At 39.4% G+C, this 23,506-nt stretch overlaps 1 protein-coding gene across 2 annotated transcripts in view; it reads left to right on the top strand.

The window, feature by feature from the left end:
* LOC132119554 (immunoglobulin superfamily member 21-like) overlaps positions 1-22,498 on the top strand; it is a 239,984-nt gene extending 217,486 nt beyond the window's left edge. The window contains exons 7-10 of one of the 2 annotated variants that reach the window (XM_059529619.1): positions 5,631-5,716; positions 13,094-13,286; positions 15,663-15,695; positions 22,276-22,498. In XM_059529619.1, the coding sequence (XP_059385602.1) occupies positions 5,631-5,716; positions 13,094-13,286; positions 15,663-15,695; positions 22,276-22,352 (389 nt within the window). In that variant the 3' untranslated portion in view covers positions 22,353-22,498. Of the gene's footprint in view, positions 1-5,630; positions 5,732-13,093; positions 13,287-15,662; positions 15,696-22,275 lie in introns of both variants that reach the window. The other variant, XM_059529618.1, reaches the window with a different exon arrangement.
* Positions 22,499-23,506: the final 1,008 nt, after the last annotated feature.

Below are 23,506 nucleotides of genomic sequence, written 5' to 3'. Positions count from 1 at the left end.
CATTGATTGCACTATAGTGAGAGAGAAGTAAGTTTGCTGGAGTGCAGGCCTAGAAAAGTCTTGCTAACTCTTGTATATTTTAACAAGGCCTTCAATCCATTAATTTAACAGCATCTCTGTTACTTAAGAAAATAAGATAGCAAGCACTATTTCGGCTTCCCTTTGTTCTTACTCACAGAATACAAAACAAAAATGTGCAGTTGTTGTTTTTAATTGAATCGCACTAAAATTTTAAAACATTAACAAACTTAGCTTGAGCTTGGCACAGCCCCAAGTGATAACAGTTAGCTCCTATGTGAAGAAATGCTTGCATATGCATGTAAATTGGTGTATTTGTTTCCTTTGTTGTTTGCTTCGCATGTGCAAAACAGCCATTTTTGAATTCAAAATTAAATCCTATATAAACCGTTACAATGTTTATATATATATATATATATGTGTGTGTGTGTGTTTGTGTGTGTGTGTGTGTGTGTGTGTGTGTGTGTGTGTGTGTGTGTGTGTGTGTGTGTGTGTGTGTGTGTGTGTGTGTGTGTGTGTGTGTGTGTGTTTGTGTGTGTGTGTGTGTGTGTGTTTGTGTGTGTGTGTGTGTGTGTGTGTGTGTGATGATAAAGCTGATTTTTTCAGCAGCCATTACTTTAGGAGATAAGACTGGAATATTTTATTGTATGTATTTAGTTGCACTAGTAGGTTTTATTCCAGTTACTATCATGACACCACTAACCTTTACTAGGTCAGAAAATGAATCACGAGTCATAGGAGCATTCAGAAGTCATAAATCTTTAACAGTTTTTAATATTTTGACATGAGACAAAAACATCTTGACAGTGACTCACATTTTTATTACATTCACTGAATATTCATGAGGTGAGACTCTAAATGGATGCAGTTGGTCCGTGGAGGCGGTGTTCTCTGAACGCTGTCCTCACCTCAGAGCATCACGGCTGGGCTTGTTGCCCTGACTTGGCTGTCTATTAGTCATATCCAAATATGCAGTGATTCAGTCAGTGCCTCTCCATAATTAAAGCTGAGCCAGGCTCAACAGTGAGGATTTGCATGGGTGAAGGTGCTACTGATTCAGCAAAACACAGAAGGGGAATGAGTTATATTCTCCCATCCAGAGGATAGAGATGATCTATGCCTGCACGCCAAGTTCATCTACCCAATAGACTGATAATAAGTACGCAGATGTTTGTTGTGGGTTGTGTGTGGGAGTGTGAATTAATCTTTGTGCATTCAAACAACCGTATTTCTCTGTCAGGGTTATTAATGGCTTGGAGGTTCAGTGGACCATAAGAAGTAGAAGAAAAATTGGCAAGTTTCGGTCAAACAAGTCTGAAAGGAAAGCCAGGGACTTATACATCCTTTGTTGGTCCTGAAAGAACATGTGTATTATTAGCAAGCATAAGTAAACCTAATGGTAGATTTTGGTACCAGTGTAAGAATGGTGATCCAGGAACAAGTTTTATTTGGGTAAATTACATTAAGTCCAGGGTCATTACTTGGTTGGACAATGTTAGCTCTGCTAAATAAACCAGTTTGGGTGTTTGTTTTTTTTTTTTTTTTTTCTTTCTGGCTTTTAAGGCTGGTCTAGGCTGGTTTATGTTGGTCTAGTTGATAACAGATAGTTAATAGTGCATGAAGACAAAAAAGGGTGTCTAAAAATTCATTTAAAAAAAAATAATAATAATAATTGACAAACCCGATTCCAAAAAAGTTGGGACAATGTACAAATTGTGAATAAAAACAGAATGCAATTATGTGGAAGTTTCAAATTTCAATATTTATTCACAATACAACATAGATGACATATCAAATGTTTAAACTGAGAAAATATATAATTTTAAGGGAAAAATAAGTTGATTTTAAATTTCATGGCATCAACACATCTCAAAAAAGTTGGGACAAGGCCATGTTTACCACGTTGTGGCATCCCCTCTTCTTTTTATAACAGTCTGCAGATGACATATCAAATGTTTAAACTGAGAAAATATATAATTTTAAGGGAAAAATAAGTTGATTTTAAATTTCATGGCATCAACACATCTCAAAAAAGTTGGGACAAGGCCATGTTTACCACTGTGTGGCATTCCCTCTTCTTTTTATAACAGTCTGCAAACGTCTGAGGAGACAAGTTGCTCAAGTTAAGGAATAGGAATGTTGTCCCATTCTTGTCTAATACAGGCTTCTAGTTGCTCAACTGTCTTAGGTCTTCTTTGTCGCATCTTCCTCTTTATCAAATGTTTTCTATGGGTGAAAGATCTGGACTGCAGGCTGGCCATTTCAGTACCCGGATCCTTCTTCTACGCAGCCATGACGTTATAATTGATGCAGTATGTGGTCTGGGGTTGTCATGTTGGAAAATGAAAGGTCTTCCCTGAAAGAGACGACGTCTGGATGGGAGCATTTGTTGTTCTAGAACTTGGATATACCTTTCAGTATTGATGGTGCCTTTCCAGATGTGTAAGTTGCCAATGCCACACGCACTCAAGCAACCCCATTGTTTTCTGGAAGTATTCCTGAGCCCATGTTGTGATTTCCATAACAGTAGCATTCCTGTATGTGATGCAGTGCTGTCTAAGTGCCCAAAGATCATGAGCATCCAGTATGGTTTTCTGGCCGTGACCCTTACGCACAGAGATTGTTCCAGATGCTCTGAATCTTTGGATGATATAATGCACTGTAGATGATGAACTTCAAACTCTTTGCAATTTGTCTCTGAGAAACTCCTTTCTGATATTGCTCCACTATTTTTCCCCGCAGCATTGGGGGATTTGGTGATACTCTGCCCATCTTGACTTCTGAGAGACACTGCCACTCTGAGAGGCTCTTTTTATACCCAATCATGTTGCCAATTGACCTAATAAGTTGCAAATTGGTCCTCCAGCTGTTCCTTATATGTACATTTAATTTTTCCGGCCTCTTATTGCTACCTGTCCCAACTTTTTTGGAATGTGCAGCTCTCATGAAATCCAAAGTGAGCCAATATTTGGCATGACATTTAAAAATTTCTCACTTTCAACATTTGATATGTTATCTATATTCTATTGTGAATAAAATATAAGTTTATGAGATTTATAAATTATTTTTCCATTCCTTTTTTACTCACAATTTGTACAGTCCCAACTTTTTTTGGAATCGGGTTTGTAATAACACTGTTAAACGTTTTCACATTATGTATTATAATGTTTGAGACTTTGTAGTTGTCTCACTTAGTGAAGCATGAAAAGTCAACAGTGGCTCATCAGTTACAGTACTTGCAGCCAAAATCACAGGCGATGACATGGGTCACCAAATGCTCCTCCTGGAGTTGGTCCCAGACATCTGGCCATCACCTTTCTTCAACAGCAAGCTATAGTCTTTCTCAGGCTAATTCTGTTCAAAATGCTTAAAAAAACCTGCTATGGCAGAAGAGTTACCCGGCACCACGGGTAGGAAAACTTCACAGCTCAGTGAATTTTTTTGTCAGCTCCGGTGGTTAGGGCTTAGGTTGGGCAATCCACGGTATTGATCCGTTAATTCATCTACTTGGTACGGAAAAGGCAGGGTCAGCCTTTGAGTGCCCATTGCTCTGTCAGAACACAGGCACTATCAAAGGTCTTCTTTTGTTTTTTAACTGTTTTCTTAAGGAAAATCAATTGAGTCATTGAGTCATGATTCACGCCTTGACAAGCTCTTAATCTCTCATGTATTGCATTTCACATCTCTTTCTCCTCTCTGCAAAGCCTGACCGCTAATATCCCTGATCGTTTCCATAATAAGAAAGCTGGCAAAACAGGATTTCTGTGTATTTGGTGTAGTGTACTGCTATAACTTGATTTATGTGTGAAATACACATTCATAGGATCCATTAAAAATGCTAGAGCGGAAATCATAATCCATTAAGCGGGAGCAGGGGGTAATCATTAAACTGACTAAGACTGGCCTGATGACTCATTAGTTTTGCTGGACACTCTGTGGCTTAAATGATGGGTAAAAGCATGATTAGCCATTGTTTCACATAGTTCTCAGTAGCTGGATTATCTCTATGTGTTGTAGGATCCAAAGCGTAGCATTAGCCGTAATAAGGTTTGAAAAAAAAGGCCATAGTGGGATGTATTTTTGAATAATTTCAAGTCTGATCTACATTTACAAAGCTTTGCTTCGAAATTATGTGTTAGCGCAAACATATGGCTCACAAAACTTGTTTTATGGTTCTCATGGTTATGTGAAGTGGATCCTGGTAATCATGGTATACAATGCAGAACCACTTAACACAGGACCAGTCGGAGGCTTTTTTACACTCAGACTCCGCTGCTATAAAGCGCCTAGCTCATACGGCTAAATAGACGAAGTTTCACTTGAGGAACTTATGGTCTCACTTTACAGACATGTACAAAATCACTTTCTTATCTTTCCCATGAGTACACAAGAGAAATCCCCAGTTCCTGAGAAGGTCGAAATATGATATTTTAACCTTCCTTTCCTTCATCACATCCCAGCCATTCTCTGAGACCAAATTAAACCCATCTGGGAGATTCGGTCCACACAAGACAAGGGAATTAGTTCTCTAAGTTTCTTTTATCTTACTTCCTCCACCGCTTGCCTTGCATGCTCTGTTTCTTCTTTAGTAATGAGTGTCTACCCAATTTAGGTCCTTGTCCCTCTTGGGAAATAAATACTCCTCAGCAATTTTAATAAAGGAAACTGATCCCCAAGTTGACCTCCAATTCAAATTGCCGTGACGTGGTCTGTTTATACTGTGCTGGTACGATGATACGATGACTGTACTACTATTGTTTTGATTAGGGATGCACCGAGACCATTTTTTCAAGAACAAGTCCGTTACTCTTTCTTTTATTTTTGGTACTTACCGATACCTGTATTTTCATTGCATTTATAATTTTTAAAAAGTATTGGGAACAGATTCGAAACCAAAAGAATAAGAATCATGTTAGCTGGTTTCATTTAGCAAACAGATATTTCCTTCAAGAGTCAAGAGGCATTTATTTGTCATTTGCATAGTTAATTTTCAGTTATTTTCATACTTAATTATGCCAATTTAAATGTATTGTACAAGCTTGTATTACTTTTACTGTTTATTTTATTGCTAAATGGTATTTCATCTTTAATTTAATAGCACAAAAGAGCTTCTCCATTGCAGCAGCACATATTGTAATAAAAAAATATATTTTCTCTAATAATATAGGGAACCACTCATTATACAGAAATCATGCAACAGCGATGAACATAAATGTAATTTTTTTTATAATCTGAAACATGCTTTGACTTCGGAAATGTGTTGCGATTCCAAAGCGAGCAAAACATTCACAGTGTCTGTAACAATTGCATTGGTACAGAATGTCAGAGACACATATAGCCAAGCGCATTTCACACAGGCTGTGAATTAATTATATACATGTACTTCATAAACCTGCTTAATCTCTAATAACTACATTCTGCTCTCTGTTGTTCTGTTGTCTGTGTTTCTTTGTCTGGATGCAACACTGTTCACATGCTGTGTGGTATCAGCTTTTGGTATCTGAAAAATTTAATGAGTATGAGTACGAATACAGGAGCACAGTATCTGCTCTAGTGCATTCCTAGTTTTAATGTTTAAAACTGACAGTGTTTTCTCTTGTTTCCTTCCATAGCGGCTCCTAAAGGCCCCAAGCTTTCAATAACCCCTGCCAGGGCAAAGGTAGGGGATACGGTTCGCATCACCGTCCAAGGTTTCCAGGTAGGATCTCCAGTGGTAAGTCCATGGGGGTTATGAAACCAGGGCAAAGTTCAGTTTTGGATACGAGGAGGTTTGTCCCGCATGTGCAGTTAAGCCTGTGTGATATACGGCTATAGTGACCATTCTTACAGAGTGTGCAATACAACATGTGTATCTGTCAGCTTCTGACCTGGTACTGCTATCCATGAGCTATCAATCCAAATGGTTCAGCCTGTCCAAGGAGGGGTGCACTTCATCTGACAAAATCAAACCATTCAATCATGTAAGTTGCTATGAAATCAAAATCGAGGGTTTTCAAAGTCCTTCAAAGGTCATGAGAAAAAAAACTTTGAAAATGATCTATTGAAAAGCACTTAGGGCTGCAACTCAAAAAAATAAATAAAAGAAAAAGAAAAAGACCTTGAGCACTCAAGGATATTAGGATGTACTAGACGTATATCGGGGGGTGAGATAAGATAAGAGTTCAATCAAATTGCATTTGTAAATGGTCTACAGACACTCAGACTGAGCAGCAAAAATGCTCTTTGGATGAAAAGCCATTTAAGCTGCGATTATTTTTTTCCCCCGATTGATTTCTCTATTGTTGGCACTCTAAATTTCAGTGTCATTTCCATGAACACAGAACAAATAAAAAAATAAAAAATAAATAAACAATGCGGTGTTGCATTTAATAAATCTCTTAAAATGAAAAACTGCCATAAAATTGCTAAATGATAAGATGGGTAATATTTGTTACATTTTAGCTGTTCATCCGGTTTGCCTCCTGTTAGCTGTTAATGACAACTCACATCTGTGAGAGTTAATAATATGGTAAAGTCTGACAGTCAGATGAGTAAATGTCTAAACAGACTAATGTAATTACTGATACAGTTTTTTACAATCACTTTGTTACTATTTTCAGAACCTTGATGTCATTTTTCACAACTCTAGACACAAAACTCACAACCAATGATCAAAATGCAATTTTTTTCAAAACTCTAACCGTTTTCTCAATTGCTTGGATACAATCCACATAAAACTTAGATCATTTGTTCATTCAACAAAAATCACCTGTTCAATATGACACAACTTAACATCAAAGTGCTACTATTTCAAAAGGCAATTCACACATTACATTTCAAATGAGTGTCTATTCATTTCCTTACAATGATCTAACTATCAATTGATACAACTGCTCAAAATGATAAGTAACTGTTGCATTACTCTTAATGCATAGTTGTATGGAAACAGACAAACAATCTTCCATGTTTACTGTAAATCATGAACGTTTCAAGATAACGAGATTCATTGTCACCAATCAGCACGGAGCATGAACCAATTAGACTACAATATCCATGGATGTAGCCTAAATTTTTATCATAATGCTTCATCAGACACTGTGTCTATAGCCCCAAATGCTGTACCACCTTTTCAGACTATTTACAGTATTGACAGTACTGCACTGTATAGATGCATTGTGGAATGAGTATATAGTGAAGAGTTGATTGGGATCCAATTACAAGAGCATGGTGATACGTAACATGGAGCCAGCAGGTGATCCAGGTCACAATGGAGGTCAAGCAGTGGTGGGAGGAAGACGTGTTGGTCAAAGGAATGGCAGAGGACAGGCACCACTTCTGAGAGGTGGTCGTGGGCCTCGTTTGAGAGGTGTGGGGGAACGTGGTAGAGGACAAGGCCACGGACCAAGACAGCGGCAGCAACAGCCTGCAATGACATCACAGCAGACCAGTGTCAGGCTTGGATTCGCCATGCCCGAAGGTTTTTCCAAGATGTTTGGCTAATGAAAACATCCATGGTGATGTAGATAAGAACCTGTGGCCAAATCCACAACACAGAGTTGATGACAATGTTGAAGTACAGTAATCACTCCTGTTTTGTTTCTTACAATACAAGCAAGCAAGTTGAGGAACACTGCATTTGATGTTTTACAGTACTGTCTTTTCTTTTCTATTTCATAGCTAATTATTTTTGCTTTGATTCAAATAAACCTATGGTGTGATTGTACTGTAGTGTTTTGCAATATATTACAAACTTTGTTCAATGATTCCACTGTGTCTGTAGTATTCTCTCTACTACTGCAGTACTTTTACTGAGATGTATTTATTGTACATGTAGTACCATAATGAAACCTGTATCACCTATTTTGTTCTTCAATATTTAATGATTGTTCGAACAATGACACAGTGAAACTATCGGTTGCTTGTGTGTGGGTGATCTATAGTTATGTTTCAATGGTATTTCACAGTAAAGTTGTGTTTTGAACCAATGATTGTGCAAGTGCACGATTTCATTAAAGATGTGAATGCGCAAGGCAATGTTTTGAACATTAGACAGCCTGTGTTACAAGTGATAACCGTTTTGAGTTTTGTGTCTAGAGTTGTGAAAAATGACATCAAGCTTCTGAAAATAGTAGCAAAGTGATTGTAAAAAACTGTAACATAACTAACAAGCACAAGAACACATATGTTTCACACTCAAAGCTTGTGCAACATAAAACAGAATATAATCTTTATAATCCACCAGATTGCAAAAATGTATTTGAACTGTAAGAAGCCATAAAATCAGAGCACTTGAAATGTAGGCCTACACAACAGTAACAGTACCTATAGTTTATTTATTGCATCTTCTGCTTCTTGAAATCCTACATAAACTCATGACTCTGATGGATATTTTCGGCGAATGGCACCAACCACACCCGATGGCAATGGTTTTCGGTTGCCTTTTCCTAAAGTATCTCCCTTCAGGGCCCACTCCATAATAATGCGGTACGACACCAACCTGTATTGACTGAGAAGATTCTAAATCGTTGACTCATGCATTGTAAATGATTGCAGGAATCACTTACTCTAATGATAGCTGGCCGTCAGGTCCACTCGGCACGAGACGTTTTTTCCAGTTTATTTTGTCTAACCGGAAAAAAAAATCGACCACGGCAGGATGCAGCATCGCTAAGAAGTCCTCGGATGTTGCGACACATGCAACTTCCTCATCAGGTAGATCGATCCTTGCCATTGATGGCAAAACCTGTTCCCACTCGTTACAACACAGGCACTCACTTTCGGTCGGCATGGGTTGACAAGCCCCACACTTACACCACCAGTTCAAATCTGCTCTCCTACTCCCTTCTGTCCCAGTCTGTTCAGCCATACTTTGTTGCCTTTCATGTTCCAAAAGCTCATCTTCAGTAAATTCCGGTTCAAATAGATACGGTTCGGGATCTGAACCAAAGTATATGTCCTCTGAATCGTCTCTCACAAATGTCTCCATGCTACAAGGCACGCTCCCTGTGCAAGCAGGTTGTCACGTTGGTTATGTTGACGGAAGGTAGCTGCGTCATATCCTTACGCCTGCTGCACTCATGGTACGGCAGCAAAGTTTCTTGATTATTACGCAGGAACGAGAGTATAGTTCCTAGACATATCAGCCTAGAAAATCGCAACTTTTCATTTTCCGTTGGTCTTAGTGCACGATGTAACTACAGAAGAGTCTAGTTTTAAATAGGAAAAATATCAAAATTCTTTGGTAAATTTTTTGAGAGAAATGCTAATGGTCTTGTCCACTTCCATTCATTATGCTAAGCTATGCTAAAAGTGGTACCGCCAGAACCGGAGATCGGCTGAATGGATTAAAAAACGGTAAAACTCAACTGTTTAACTCTGGGGGAGTTGTAAAATGAGCCTATTTCCAAAAAAAAGTGGAGTATCCCTTTAAAGGAAATAACTGATGTTTCAGAACATGGAGAGAAAAAAAAGAATTATAATCTTAATTTGGTATTGTTTTCCAATAAAAATATCTAAATAATATGTAAAAACATCCTCGAAACTATGTACAGTTTCTAGTTTATTTTTCTTTCCTTGTTGGCAAATAGTGTTTTTCTTGTTTTAAGCATAAAATCTGACTGAACTGTTACATTTGTGTTTAATAAGAAAAAATAATAATCCGTTACGATAAGTAAAAAAAAAAGAAAAAAAAACTAATTTGTATAACTTAAGAAACAGTACACTTAAACTGACCTAGAAGATAATTTTAATCAATTATATGCTTTAACAAGAACTATTCCCAGAAATAAGCCAAGTTGATTTATTATGCTAACATTAGGCTTCTTTTTGCTAATGCTAAACTCTTCTTATTTGTGTTTGTGTTCTGTTTGGTATTCTCACCAGAAGGCATAAGAGCGTCTGATTAAAAAACAAATCAGCTGTTTGTTGATGTATTTCACTGCAGCTTTCAGGGATTTTGCTGCTTTCGTTTGTTCTTGTCAGACTAGCTAGCAAAACAGGTGCGAGCACAGAGCTAGCTAGGAGCGATTTACTGTCAACTACGGCAAATTTATACTTGCTTCAATAGTCCGTTGGCTCCACAGGCCTAGTAAAGCAGGAAGATTGTCTCAGTGTAACTATCACCGTCTGCCAAGAGCTAAAAAAAAAAAATCTTCTCCAGCAAATAAACACAGAACAGTTTAGTGATGATCTGCTCAATCTTTGTGACAGGACTGACTGACCAATGGCATTAAGGTGGAAAGAAATTAGACCCGATATGCTATCGTCACTGAATCTACTTTACGCTATTTTTTTTGTGACATGAATTTAAAAATAATTTTACAGTAGTTATGTTATATTCCTCCCGGAAATTCCAGGTATAGCTGGGTTCTTTAGACAGGCTGTTAGCTTGTCCAGACTGGTCAGTGCTAGGCCTAAAATGGTCATTAGCTGGTCGATACTGGTCATTTGCAGATTTAGACTGGTTATTTGCAGGTTAGCACTTGTCATTACCTGGTACAAGCTGGTAGACCATTTAGATTGGCAACAATCTCTGTCTAAACTCATTAGTGACAGATTAGACCAGCTAATGACCTGCCTGGTCTGATTCAGACCAGCTAGAACCCATGTTTCAAAGCATACCATCTAAAAATGGATTTTCCATTAAGAATGTCCTATCAATTTTGCTTTTTGGATGGATAAAGCACTACAATGGAGTTACCTTAGTAGAGAAGGGAGTTGGTTGGTGCATGGGCAGTTTGTCTGGCAGATATGTGTGTTTATTCCACCCACATTTTGCATATTTGAAGTACACCTTTAAATAATAGAGGAATGGTCACCATAAACAGGCTTGATGGGGGACATAAATCCAGTTTGGATCTTAATATTTAAACAAAAGATTTCAGAGGATTTTAAAGCCAATGGAGATTTGTTTGGAAGAACGTCTCCCTTATCCTTAGCTGCTCCAAGGCCTTGGGTTTCACAAGTAGATAAGATAAATGTTAGCACAGAAAATGAAATACTACCCTGATATTCAAACAATACCAAAAAACAGACTCAGTATCAGCGCTGCTCTTCAAAAGCATGTCTTACTGTCATTTCATGACTTTAACCATGCGAGTGCCATGGGGGATATTTTTATCTGGATCTGACCTGATTCCACCAGCAAGTGCAAACTCATTTCACTGTTGTCATGGTGTGAATGTGGAAGTCCAGTTACACACAGCCAAGCCACACTCTCCAATGAGCCGTTATCAGAGGTCACCCAGACAAGCCACATGATTTTGTGAAGTTAGATGGATTGTGCCAGCCAGTTACTTATCACACCTAGAACATGGGTAGATTGGTTTGATCGGCAGGGGAAAGATATCTTCTTCCATGCCCCGAAACAGGATCTACAATAAATCGGGATGTAGCCTTGGCTCAGGCATTTAGTTTTTTTGGGATTTATCACACATGTCCTCTTGTGTAGAATCAGATGATCTTATACTGAGCTTTCACAAGTATTATAAGGCAAGGACTTTTTCAAATAGACATGAAATTATGTATTGTGTTAGTGGGCTTCCAGGAATAGTTACAGACAATGCTACACCATGGTAAATAAGCATATAAGAATACTTGATATTCTTTTGCCTCTTGTGCACTACGTGTTTGGTGTGTTTATTTTTTTTTTCATTGCCCCCAAAGACCATCAAACCCCTTATATTCCTCTTCCTGGAAAAGTCTATAACAAGAAATGCTTTAATTGTCTCCATATAATATTGCATTGGATATTTTCTGTCCTTTCTCCAAAATGGAAAGGTATTGAGTATTGATTTATTATTATTTTTTATTTATTTATTTAGAAAGGAAGCTGTTTTAAAATGGGTTTATATTATTAATAATATAACATGTTTCTTAATGACTTACACGTGCCTTTTATGTACTTTACAATATATATTTTTTATTAATTTTTTTAAAGAGAATCACTGATATTAATATTCCGGCAATACATATAAGCTGATAATTATTTAAACTGATACATTTATGATAACTAAATTCTGTATTGTTTTAACTAAATTAATCTAAAATAAACCAACATGATTTTTTGAGAAGTAAAAAACTAAGTTTATGTAACTGTAACAGCAAATGAAGAGTTTGGTTCCAAAACTCGATGACGCGATAAATGCCTCTTTTCAAAGTGGTGCTTTGAATACACTCCGCATCTTAGTTTTATTCCTCTACGTTGTACTTTGTGATCAACAAACAAGGGCTGCACGATAAATCGCATTTGTATAAATGCGCATCTCGTATAAAGCTGGTTCTGTGATTTATAGTACCGGTAAATCTCCATCACAGGTTTTTAGATGGAGCAACATTTACTACACAGAGCCGTAGATCAGTGACAAGCTACACTATATCGCGGTCATTAGATGAATCACATTCGAATATGAACGTGGTATCGCGTAGCTTCTCAGTGTTAGGTTTTTTATTAATGCCATTTGTGTTTTTGTTAATACAGCACATAGCACTAGTCAACTAAATGAATGTAAAATGGCAAAGATGAATGCACTTTTGGAAGTTTAATTCAAGGGAAATGTCATTTTGGAATTGTGATATTGTTAATGTTCTTGTTCATTATGTATTTTATTTTATTGCTGTAATTAATTTATAGCATTAACAAGATGACCCGTTGAATTCATTTTGGAAACGATGACTGATGAATGTAATTTTAGTCCAGTGCCTGTATATAAGTATTGATTGTGATATAATTTAATTAGTATTGACCAAGTTCAGAGGCTGTCATATGTGGATCAACTTACTATGTTGGGTGTTTTCAATTTCAACAGTTTCAATATTAAAAATAATTTTCATATTGATTCAGTGGATTTATTGGAACCAAACTCTTCAAATATTATTATAGCCTACTGTAGGATAAATCATGCACAATTTATGATCCAATAAATTGAAAAAAAAAAAAACGAAATCAAATATAAGTCAATAACTGATTTAGTACCTACACATTATACATAATTTTCTGTATCTTGGGCTTCAGTCTGATTTTTTTTTTTTCTTTATCCTTTTTCCCCTAATGTACACATTCTTGTGTACTAAACACGATCGTACACACTACTTCCAGAATGAGGTGTTTCCTGAGCCTCTGTTCACCTGGACGCGGGTAGGCAGCAGATTGCTCGACGACAGTGCTGAGAGAGATGGGAAGGAACTGGTGTTAGAGCGAGTGCCTGCAGAACTCAATGGCTCCATGTACCGCTGCACGGCCCAGAATCCACTGGGCTCTACTGACACACACATACGCCTCATTGTTTTTGGTGAGTAGCTCTACCTGTAACTGCCATTTCTATCTGAAATGTAGTAATTAAATGCCTTTGTTTATTGAATTCTGTTTCTCATTGTATTATTGTATTCTACTGAAGTTGTTTTTTGTCAATATCTTTAAATCAGTATTTCGTCATATCATTAATTTTAGTGGAGTTTACTCCAAATATAGTCAACAAAAATGACATGTTATTTCATAAGTGCAAAATAAAACCTGATATTACATATAAAGACATTTTCTTTAAACTAAGCAGGAAATGCAGCTTATTCTGAAAATTTGCAACATTAAAGATAGATGGATTCATTAAGACACGACCGTCAAATCTGCAGTACCTTTGGAATTTTTGGGTCACAAGATGTCTTTCCTTAATGGATATTGTGTTTTGTTAGCACAAATATGAAATCTTCTACATCTTTTAAAAGAAAAATTGCCTTTTTCCATTTGATTGTGCAACCGTTTCATTCCCCTGTGGTTTTGTCTAGCCATACCTTTGCTGCTGAAACGGATGCTGTGCCCACTAAGTCTTGGCTTTGTTTTCATTGACGTTAGAAAGGGATTGTTTGCTGACGCTGTTGCGTGTGTGTGTGTTCTGTTGCCCCTTGAGCTTTTGTGGCTGTCAGGGTTTATGAGAGATCTGCCTATAGCGTGAGCGTAGATCTAATCAAAGATGTGTTTTGGAAGATGAAGGACAGTCGGCTGCTCCTCTGTATAATCTGAATGACAGCCAAGACTGAGGACAAAAATCTGAATACGGTTCACCATGTATGGCGTGTATAACTCCAACCTGGTATATAAAAGCATTAATAAAACCTGATTGCTGATTACTCCACAATACCCCACATTAGCTATTCTTATTGTTACTTCAAATGCTAGTCTAGCGGAACTTATTTCTCTTATTTCTATCATCTGATTAACCAGCAGTCGGAGAAAAAGATTTAATGTTAATATAACAATTGTATATGTCCTCTTTACTCTGCAATGTTTTTCATTCTGTAAGAAAATTAACGTGTGCCGTGAGTAAGAGTGAGTTACAGTCTGGAAGGTACACCGGACGAGATGAAGTGTGATGTGGCACACCAGACACTTCATGTCCTTGTGTTCAAGGCTATAATAAATGTCCTTTACAGTATGATTAAACCAAGAAAATGAAGTAGTAGTTTTGGGGTGACACCCGGGGTGGTCAACCAGATGTCCATGGTGTCCAGTTCAACTAAAGCTGAATATTTGCCTAAACTTTGTTTTTTGATGTTTTACACAAAGTTGAATTTAATTTCTGAGAAAATAACTAGACTTCACTCAATGAATTAAATAAGCCATTAACATAATACAATGAATTGCAACTGAAGCTTTCAAACTTGGATTCAAAAAAGAATGCAAAAGTACCTTCAATGCATCATTAAAGTGGTCCATAATGTTGTACATCCTGTATATCATACAATAATTTCTCCTTGAGTGAACTGACAACCACTGCAATGAGAAAATTAAATTAAAGATTGTATGCTCATTTTGTGAACTGAATAAAACTAGCCTCAAAAGAAATGATTTAAATGTGCAGGCGGATGTCAAGATTTTCAGTGAATAGCTATTTAACTGATCAGTGTTTATGGGTGAGTTGTATGGACCATTATGCTATAAACTAAGGACAAGCAGTCCATCCGTGCTATTCTTCAGGCCTATTCTTCTTACCATCTACAAATTGTTGGGCGGAGTACATGAGGCCATTTGGTGAAAAGTGTTTTTTTGAGGGGGGGGGGGGGGTGACGACTCGGAAATGGTTCATGTGGAGGAGCGTTAATGTCTATTTAACAGCATAGTGCGGCCCGCATCATCATACATCTCATTCAAAACATCCTTGTGCTTTTGGGTCTCAACACGGGTGGCACAGAGAGGAGAATAGTGATTAAGAGCATTTGAACTGGGTTACTATTGACCGGTTTCAATAGCCATTCATTAGAGCCCATCAGCTGTATTAAAGAACAAAGATGAGCATTTAGGAGAAAGGAAGCTTGCAGTGTCAGATCTTGTTAATAGATTTTTGCTGCTACAGTATCAGTCGAGGGCGCGGTTGAGTATTCTTGAAAAAGATTTGGGGATTTTTTTTAGTTTGCTCATCTGAGCGTTCATAGAGAGCTCAAAGTTCAAAAGGTTCCATTGAAGGCTGCCAAAAATAGGAGTGAACTTATGAACTTTGGCTGCTAATAGCTCTTCGGTGGAATTCTAGTCTTGTCTCTAAGAGACTCGTGATTTTCATCCTTCATTAGACCAAAAACCTATGATGGTTATCTCTTGTATTATATATGAATACACTCTTCTCTCTCCCTCTCTACCTCTTAATCTTCAACTCCCCCTCCTCTTCTCTGTACTGCAGAAAACCCGATGAAAAACACACAGAATCCGACCAGTAAGTATTTGAACGCCTCTGATTAGATTCCTTGACTGTGTGAGCTTTTTGCAGCCTCTTGTTTGAGAAGTCTAATTGATGTATTAACAATTACAAGAGAGCCGTTCCGCAGTGTTTTCCTCTTACGGGTGCTATAATTGCACAACTAAAGATTTTAAAAATGACAGAGATGCATCAAAGGTCAGAATACTCTCCCAAAATGCATTGCACCCAAAATGATCTTCCATTTCAAGAATGACACATGAACCAAAAGCTATATCTCATTGAGTGAATATTTGCCCAAACATGAAAACCTATATATTTTTGGGGGCGGGAGAAAATTGGATTAAATAACTGTATTTATTGCTGAGATAATCACTTGTTGAAATAAATAAGCAACAAACAAGCAATAAGTACAACATGCAGCATAGGTCATGTGACAACTCTATTGCATACTATTGCATACTTCCTCTAGTGTCACCTTGACTGATTATTTGTCAAAAGTTAAGCCCTTTTTATGCCAAATTGAATGCCAAATTATCATATTAATTTCCAAGATGATAACTAGACAACATTGATAGAATTACATATTCTATAAAATAAACTATATATAAATGCAGTGCAATGTGTGGAACTGGTCTCTTGTAATGCTATGTGTTTGAAAAGCATGCTTCGTATGCATGATTTAATTGTGAAATTGTCAAATTGCAGTTTGATAAATTACTACATACTGTGTTTTTATTGTTTTTGGTCTCCGTCCGTCCTCTCCTTCTTTTCAAGAGGCCTTGTGCCTTCAGAGGGCTTGCTGCTTTCACCATTTAAAACTAGAAGTGAGCCATCACTTACCAATGCACCAGTGCATCCACAGCAAATGTAATTCAGTGATAGATTATAGTTTTTTTATACATTCAGTGCTGGCATATTTACATTTTCTTAGAGACTCAAATGTAAAGATGAAAAACTGTCAGGCAGAAGGGTGGAAGGAATCCTCTGCCTTTTTTTATTTCTTATGTTTTTCTGTTATTCCTTTTTTAATTATCTCTCTTTCGCCTCACCCAAAACCCCTCACCGTATCTCTTTCCTGTGTATCACCGCATCTACGGATGTATATTTGAATATGCAAATGCAGCAGGGCAGGTGTGTGAGAGCAAGGACAGAATCAGGTCAACGTGAGCACTGATCTTGAGTCTAGCTTCAGATGCCCCTCGTATGCAAGTCAAATGGGTTGTAGAACAAGGCCTTGGGAGGTCACTATGCCTGACATGTGTCTGAATCTCAAACACCCTCTTGACTCCCTCTCGAAAATAACACCCTAAAGACTTTAGTTCTCACAGATGGCCTAAAGTCTATAATTCTCCTGCTGGACCCTTCAGTTTAAAAAGGCTGGTTATGTTCAGAATGCCAAACAACTATAGAACTCTACATACATATTTTATAATATTTAATTTCTGTATGGATGGCCAAATTCATTTGCCAAAATATACAGTGTACATCCCGAGTGCAATGCGTGAAATACTGTACGCCACGCTGCAATTTGTTTTTTCCTTTATGGTTTTCAGTACAAATTAATAGAACTGATTTAAAAATGTTTTTACACAAAATTGGATATAAAAAAATAGTTATCAATATAAATATATATAATATTTTATTTTTTAAAAATGGTAATTATTAATAGGTAATTAATTAGGTAATTTAAGAATTCCACATGTGACAGGTCATAAGGTCATGTAATAACAACGTAGTATACTATTTTAAATATATTTATACTACTTTTTCTGTAGACTGTATACTGTGCTGTGATATCCTTGTGTTCCATTTTGAACATTGCCACTGAGTTTTAACCATAAAAGAAAAAAAAATCATATTGTGGTATAAAGTGGTACCTATGTAATATTAATTATAGCACTAACACCCATACAAGCCATAAAAGTAGAAGTAATGTTATATATTACCACTTGTTTTGTCAATGAAAATGAGAGAGATGGTAATAAAATAACTTAAGCACTGAAGAAGCATTGCTCATAATACTTACGACATTCATCATCGTTTAGTGCTTATTGAACATTGTGTAGTATGCATGAAAGTTGAGGCCCCAGTGATCCAGCAACACTGTACAGCTCGTTCAAACCTTTTAGAGTGCATTAAACGATTACAGCAAAGTACTTGAGAAAAGAAGCTTGCTCATACAGCTTTCTTGCCTACTGTACTACAATCTCTAATGCAGAAAGTAAGGAGCTCTGCTTGCTCCTTTATTAGCCAGATCCTTTATGTTTGAGATATATGACCCAAAAATAAAATTTCTTCAACAGTTATTTACTCACATGTTGTTCTTAATCCATGTGCACAAAAACTGTGTTCCAGACAATTTACAGTAAAAAATAAAAAATAAAATAAATCACTATAAAAATTGTCCACATGACATATGCAGCTCTTAAATATTCCACAGGTTGGACATCAATAACATCAAATATTATGATATCCAACATTTTGAATATTTAATTAAGCTATTTGCATAATGATTTGCATGAATTATTTGTTTTTTGTTTTGTTTTTTTAGAATTAATAATAAATAAATAGAAAAATTCACACAAAGATATTATGTTTCTTGGAATATATGACAAACAAATCATATGAACTACTTTTTTTAAGCTCTTTTAGCGCTTTATTTTGTAATTTTTGGAGCACACATTTTTAGATTGACATTAGTGTATGTAAATGATGAAAGAACGTCTCAGGTTACGAATGTAACCATGGTTCCCTGAGAGGGAACGAGACACTGCGTCCTCTAGGGGTCGCTTTGGGGAACACCTCGTCATGACCCGTGTCTGAAGCATACTTTGAAAAAAGCCAACGCGTTGGCCGGCGACAGCCTCTGACGTCACTACCGGCACGACTATAAATACGTGCCCGTAGGACCTGTCACTTATCTTCTTCGTGAAGCTTGCGTCCAAAGCATGGCAGGGAGCTAGAGGACACAGTGTTTGGTTCCCTCTCAGGGAACCATGGTTACATTCGTAACCTGAGACGTTCCCTGTCAAGGGAACTTCGAGCTGCGTCCTCTAGGGGTCGCTTTGGGGAACAGTATACCCACGCCGCCATGCTGAGGGGAGTGCAGACCAGAATCATAGCAAACACTAAGTACCAACTCTACCATTTCACTGCGAGTCGCCCCTGGGACGGTTAGACGGCTGTCCATGACATTATCCCTTACGGCCTAAGGCCTAAGCTACATACCCAACTTACCTGTAGGGCCTCGGCCCGGGGTAGAGCTGAAGGCTTGGAATCACGAAATATTCCTTTAAAGGGATACGGCTAAGAACCTAGCATGTTCTTTACCAAGTCTTGCCTGTCACACAGGGGCTACCGCTAGCTTTCCCAAAAACCTGCCGAAAGAGCTGTCTCAACAGTTCTCTAGTAGCAACGCCCTGTTCTAGATAGGTATCAGAGGATACCTGGGTGGAGTGGCGCCCAAAATGAACGGGGCTTTAACCGACTCGAGAAAGGGCACGAAGCAACCGCGCGAAGCCCTCACCATATAGGATTTTAGAAAGAACGCAGAGTACTAGCGTGCAAACTTACCACAGTGTGGATTTCAGAAAGTGTGCAAAGACTTCACGCGCACACTTACCATAGCATGGATTTACAAATACTGTTCTAAGGAGGGGCTCTCGTGGCACTTTGATAGCGCAGCTCATAGATGGAATGGCCCGGGAGCAGAGCAATTGGAGGGAGAAATGTACATATGAAGCCTCGGCCACACCTGTACCATGGTGTCCAGCCCCAGTGGAGCTGGATGAGTCAGAGTAAGCCAGAAGGGATAGTGCGATGCTCTCTCGAGTCGCAAACCAATCCACCCAAGTCTGGCCAACCTCTCCAACTTTGCTTCATCACCTTGGTGCGAAGGTGCCATTCCCCGAGCCTCAGCCCCTGCCTCAACAGGATGTCTGCTCTCACAGTGCATCTCAAAAACAGTATGTAGTACTGGAGCGCTCTGGTGAAAAAAAAACGAGGAGGAGGAGGACTCCGAGCTCAGAGTAGCATGCTCATAGGCAACCCTTTTTCTTTTGGAAAAGGGGAGCGCTGCTAAACTACCACGAGAATTGCCCAAACAGCCCCTCATGTTGAGGGAAGCGATGCTTGAGGTGTATAACATATACACACTGGCTGAATGAAGCCCAAGGAACCCAGGGCTAATCATCTTAAGAAAGGGAACGAAGCGGAGCGCTTTACCCCTACCGTACAGGATTTCAGAAAGTGCGCAGAGTCTTGCGTGCACACTTACCACTTACGTGGATTTCAGACAGTGTGCAAAGTGTTCACGTGCACACTGACCACCATGTGGTTTTGAGAAAGTACACAGGCTTAGCATGTGTACTGAAAGGTTCCTAAGCATCGCAGAGGCACCGGATCACACGGGAGAGGCCAGCTCTAATTTTCCAAACCTCAAGCGAGGGGAGCATCACCTGAGGCAGTACAGTACATACAGAAAGACTTCCGTAACTACCACCTCCACCTTCCCATTAGACGTCGCTAAGCGGCCAGGAGGCCCCTCAGGGTGACCTGGCCGGACATCCTGTCGGATGCACCAAGCGGCCAGGCGGCCCCTCAGGGTGACCTGGCCGGACATCCATGAAATTCCCTGCAGTGCTGCAAGGAAACTCACAGAGTTTGTTAGTAGACATATAACCACCAGCAATATAACACCCATAAGCAGATAAAGAAAGGGTTACATACTCACCCACCCTGCTGTACCGGAGTCCCGCTTACGGGGCGCCCCCTTTTGGTCCGGACCATCAGTAAGGTGGTTACTATGAATATAGGACCAACCAAAAACATCACAGGTCCAGCATAGGAGACTGTTATGTGAGAAATTTTCCACCTAACCTCGATCAGGTGGAGAGCTGGTGGTTACAGGGGAATTAGGCAGGGGAGGATAAAAGCAGAAGTTAAAAACATCCAAAGGTACATCCATGAGTAACTACTTAGGTATCGCTCCGATCCGGATGAGAACGCTGCCTCGTCTGAATCACATCCCTCAGGTCCTGCTTACCTCTTCGTGACCCACGATTCCTCTTGCCCCTGCCCTTAGGCGGGGGAGGAGCGTGACACTAGCCTTCTGTGCCCGTCTTTGATCCTCAGATCAGATGTTCAGGCTCAGACCTGGACCTTCGTTGAATGAAGGATTTAAAGGCAGCTTAGCGTGCCCTTGGCTTCCTTGAACTTTTCGACCACCTTTTCGATCTCGACGGATGTACCGAAAAGCTCAGAAGGCGAGACCGGAGCATTGAAAAGAAACCCCCTTTCTTCCCTCCCGATGTCTGCCAGGTTCACCCACAGATGTCTCTCCATTACCACCATGGCCGCCATAGACCTACCCATGGCAGAGGCGGCCTGCTTGGTAGCATGGAGAGAGAGGTCTGTGGTGCAGTGCAGCTCGGCTACCTGGTCAGCTGAAAGGCCCTTGCCTGTATCCAGGTCCTTCAGCAGGTCAGCCTGGTAAGCCTGAATCACTGCCATCGTGTGCAACGAAGCCACAGCCTGACCTGCTGCTGCGTATGCTTTACCATTTAAGCGGGATGTATCCTGGAGGGGCTTAGATGGCACAGAGCCAGCGTCTCTTCTACAGGGGGCATCCTCTCATAGCCGTTTTCGTGCATGCCCTCGATATTAGCATACCTCGTATGCTGAAACCGATGGATGCAAGAGGAAAACGGTCTCTTCCATTCCTTTTTGACTTCTGCATGTAAGTCAGGCAAGAATGGAAGGCTCACCTGGGCTGGAGGGCTATGGTCAGACAAATAACGCTCTTCGAGGCAACCTCGCGGCGTCACTTTTCTGGCACGCTTCCATGGCAAGTCTAATTTTGAAGTGGCGCGATCCACAACCTCTAACAGCTCCCCATACACAGGGCAGGAGGATTGAGAAGTCTCAGCCTCAGCTTCTTCGCCACTCTCAGATATCTCTTGCTCTTTTTGGGTAGAACCCAGCAGAGCACTAACTTCAGTATCAGAATGAGTTAATGACAACGCATCTTCCTCCTGAAGTTCACTCTCGTTTGCCACCGAAGAGTGTGAAAGGAAAAGTCCCCCTCTACACTCCTCAGCGAGATCTACCTGTGATCCCCACGAGCTCATTCTCCTCCGTGCCTCGGCAACGGTGGGTCCTGAGCCACGGGAACCAAAGACTGTGTGTGTCATCAGGTCTCAAATAACGCTGACATGGATGCACACACTGTTTAAACGCCTTGCTAGTGGATGCCATGATAACAATGATAGATCGCTCTTACCGTTTTGGTCGTTTCTCAGATGCACGCTTCAAACAAAACAGTCAATGAAGACGAAGAAGATAAGTGACGGGTCCTACGGGCGCGTATTTATAGTCGCGCCGGTAGTGACGTCAGAGGCTGTCGCTGGCCAACATGTTGACCTTTTCAAAGTATGCTTCAGACACGGGTCACGATGAGGTGTTCCCCAAAGTGACCCCTAGAGGACGCAGTTCGAACTATCCCTTTAAGACGAGGCTATAAGTAAAACTGGATTATGACCAATATGTGACAAGCATCTTCCTGTCAAATACTAATTACTTTTATTTACTCTTTCAGATGGAGCTCCTGGTTTGCACAAGCTTGGACTGATATTCCTGCCACTTATTCTCACAGTGACTGTTGAACTGACGTGAATATCCTCGATTCAGCTGCACGCAAATACACCTCCTCTACAGTCAGGCCCACACACACTCACACACTCACTCACACCTACCTTGCTTTCATCTGTGGGAGAACCTGAACCCCCAGCAGGAAGCACACCACCCTTTTTTGTGAAACACACACAGGAGATGATAATATAGCTGATTAAAAAATAAGATTTCATGAAAATCACATGCTGAATATGAGAACAATCACTTCTATATTGTCTGCCCCACCACACAGACACTCAGTGTTTTTTTTTACTTGCCTGTCAATCAACAGAGACCTGTCATTCAGAAAAGCTAAAAGGCTCTTGGTGTTTGAGATGAACAGAAATATCCTACGCTGGAGTGTGGAGAAAAGACATAAAGGAATTGTGAGTCACTGACAATGCTGACTGTCACTTCAGCTCCAACTAGCCGCCCTTGAGTTGCCTCCATTAGAATTAGGCTACTGCATACTGGCACAAACAGGACTCAAACACGCCCCCTTTTTAAGAACCACGCCATTTGTGTTTTTTGATCTCAGTATTTTTCCATTTACTTTTCTTGAATGGCTCTCAGCTGGAATGTAACAAAGCAAACAAAAAAAAGAGACAATACTAAACGTCCTGTGACATTTTATTGCAAAGAAATGGAAGATCCTCTTTTTAAGTGTATTTTGTGTACATCCCTGTAAATAATGAAAAGTATATTACAGAGAAGAAAACGAAAAAATAATGAATAGAGGTTCGGTGGGGGGGGGGTGATGCAAGGGGGTTATAGCAGATAATGGCTTTATTGCGTGAGTCTGGTCATCCCGTACTGAAATCCAACCCAGGCTTTTAGAAAAAGGTGAAATCAGTGGCCTTTCTACGATCTGATTTCATGTGTTCAGTATCTGTGACATCCGTGTGACTGTTTTCAACCGCAGAGGAAAGACGACAGCTTTTCTCAAGGGTTGTTGGTGCATGTAACGAAGATGATTTCCCCTCCTCATCTGTTTGTTGCATATCTGTCCTTAAGTTTTTGTCGCATATCCAGTGACCTGCATTGTGTACAGTCCTTCTCTCTAATCTAACAATTACTGCTAGGATCATGTTATCCACCATTATGACCCCTCCATACCAAACGGACGTTTGAGAGAAGCCAAGTGTAAACAGGGTTGT

The sequence above is a fragment of the Carassius carassius genome, chromosome 38 (assembly GCF_963082965.1).
Source record: "Carassius carassius chromosome 38, fCarCar2.1, whole genome shotgun sequence".
Classification (NCBI taxonomy): Eukaryota; Metazoa; Chordata; class Actinopteri; order Cypriniformes; family Cyprinidae; genus Carassius; species Carassius carassius.
Note: the sequence above shows the minus strand (reverse complement) of the source record. Positions and strands in the feature narration are given on the sequence as shown.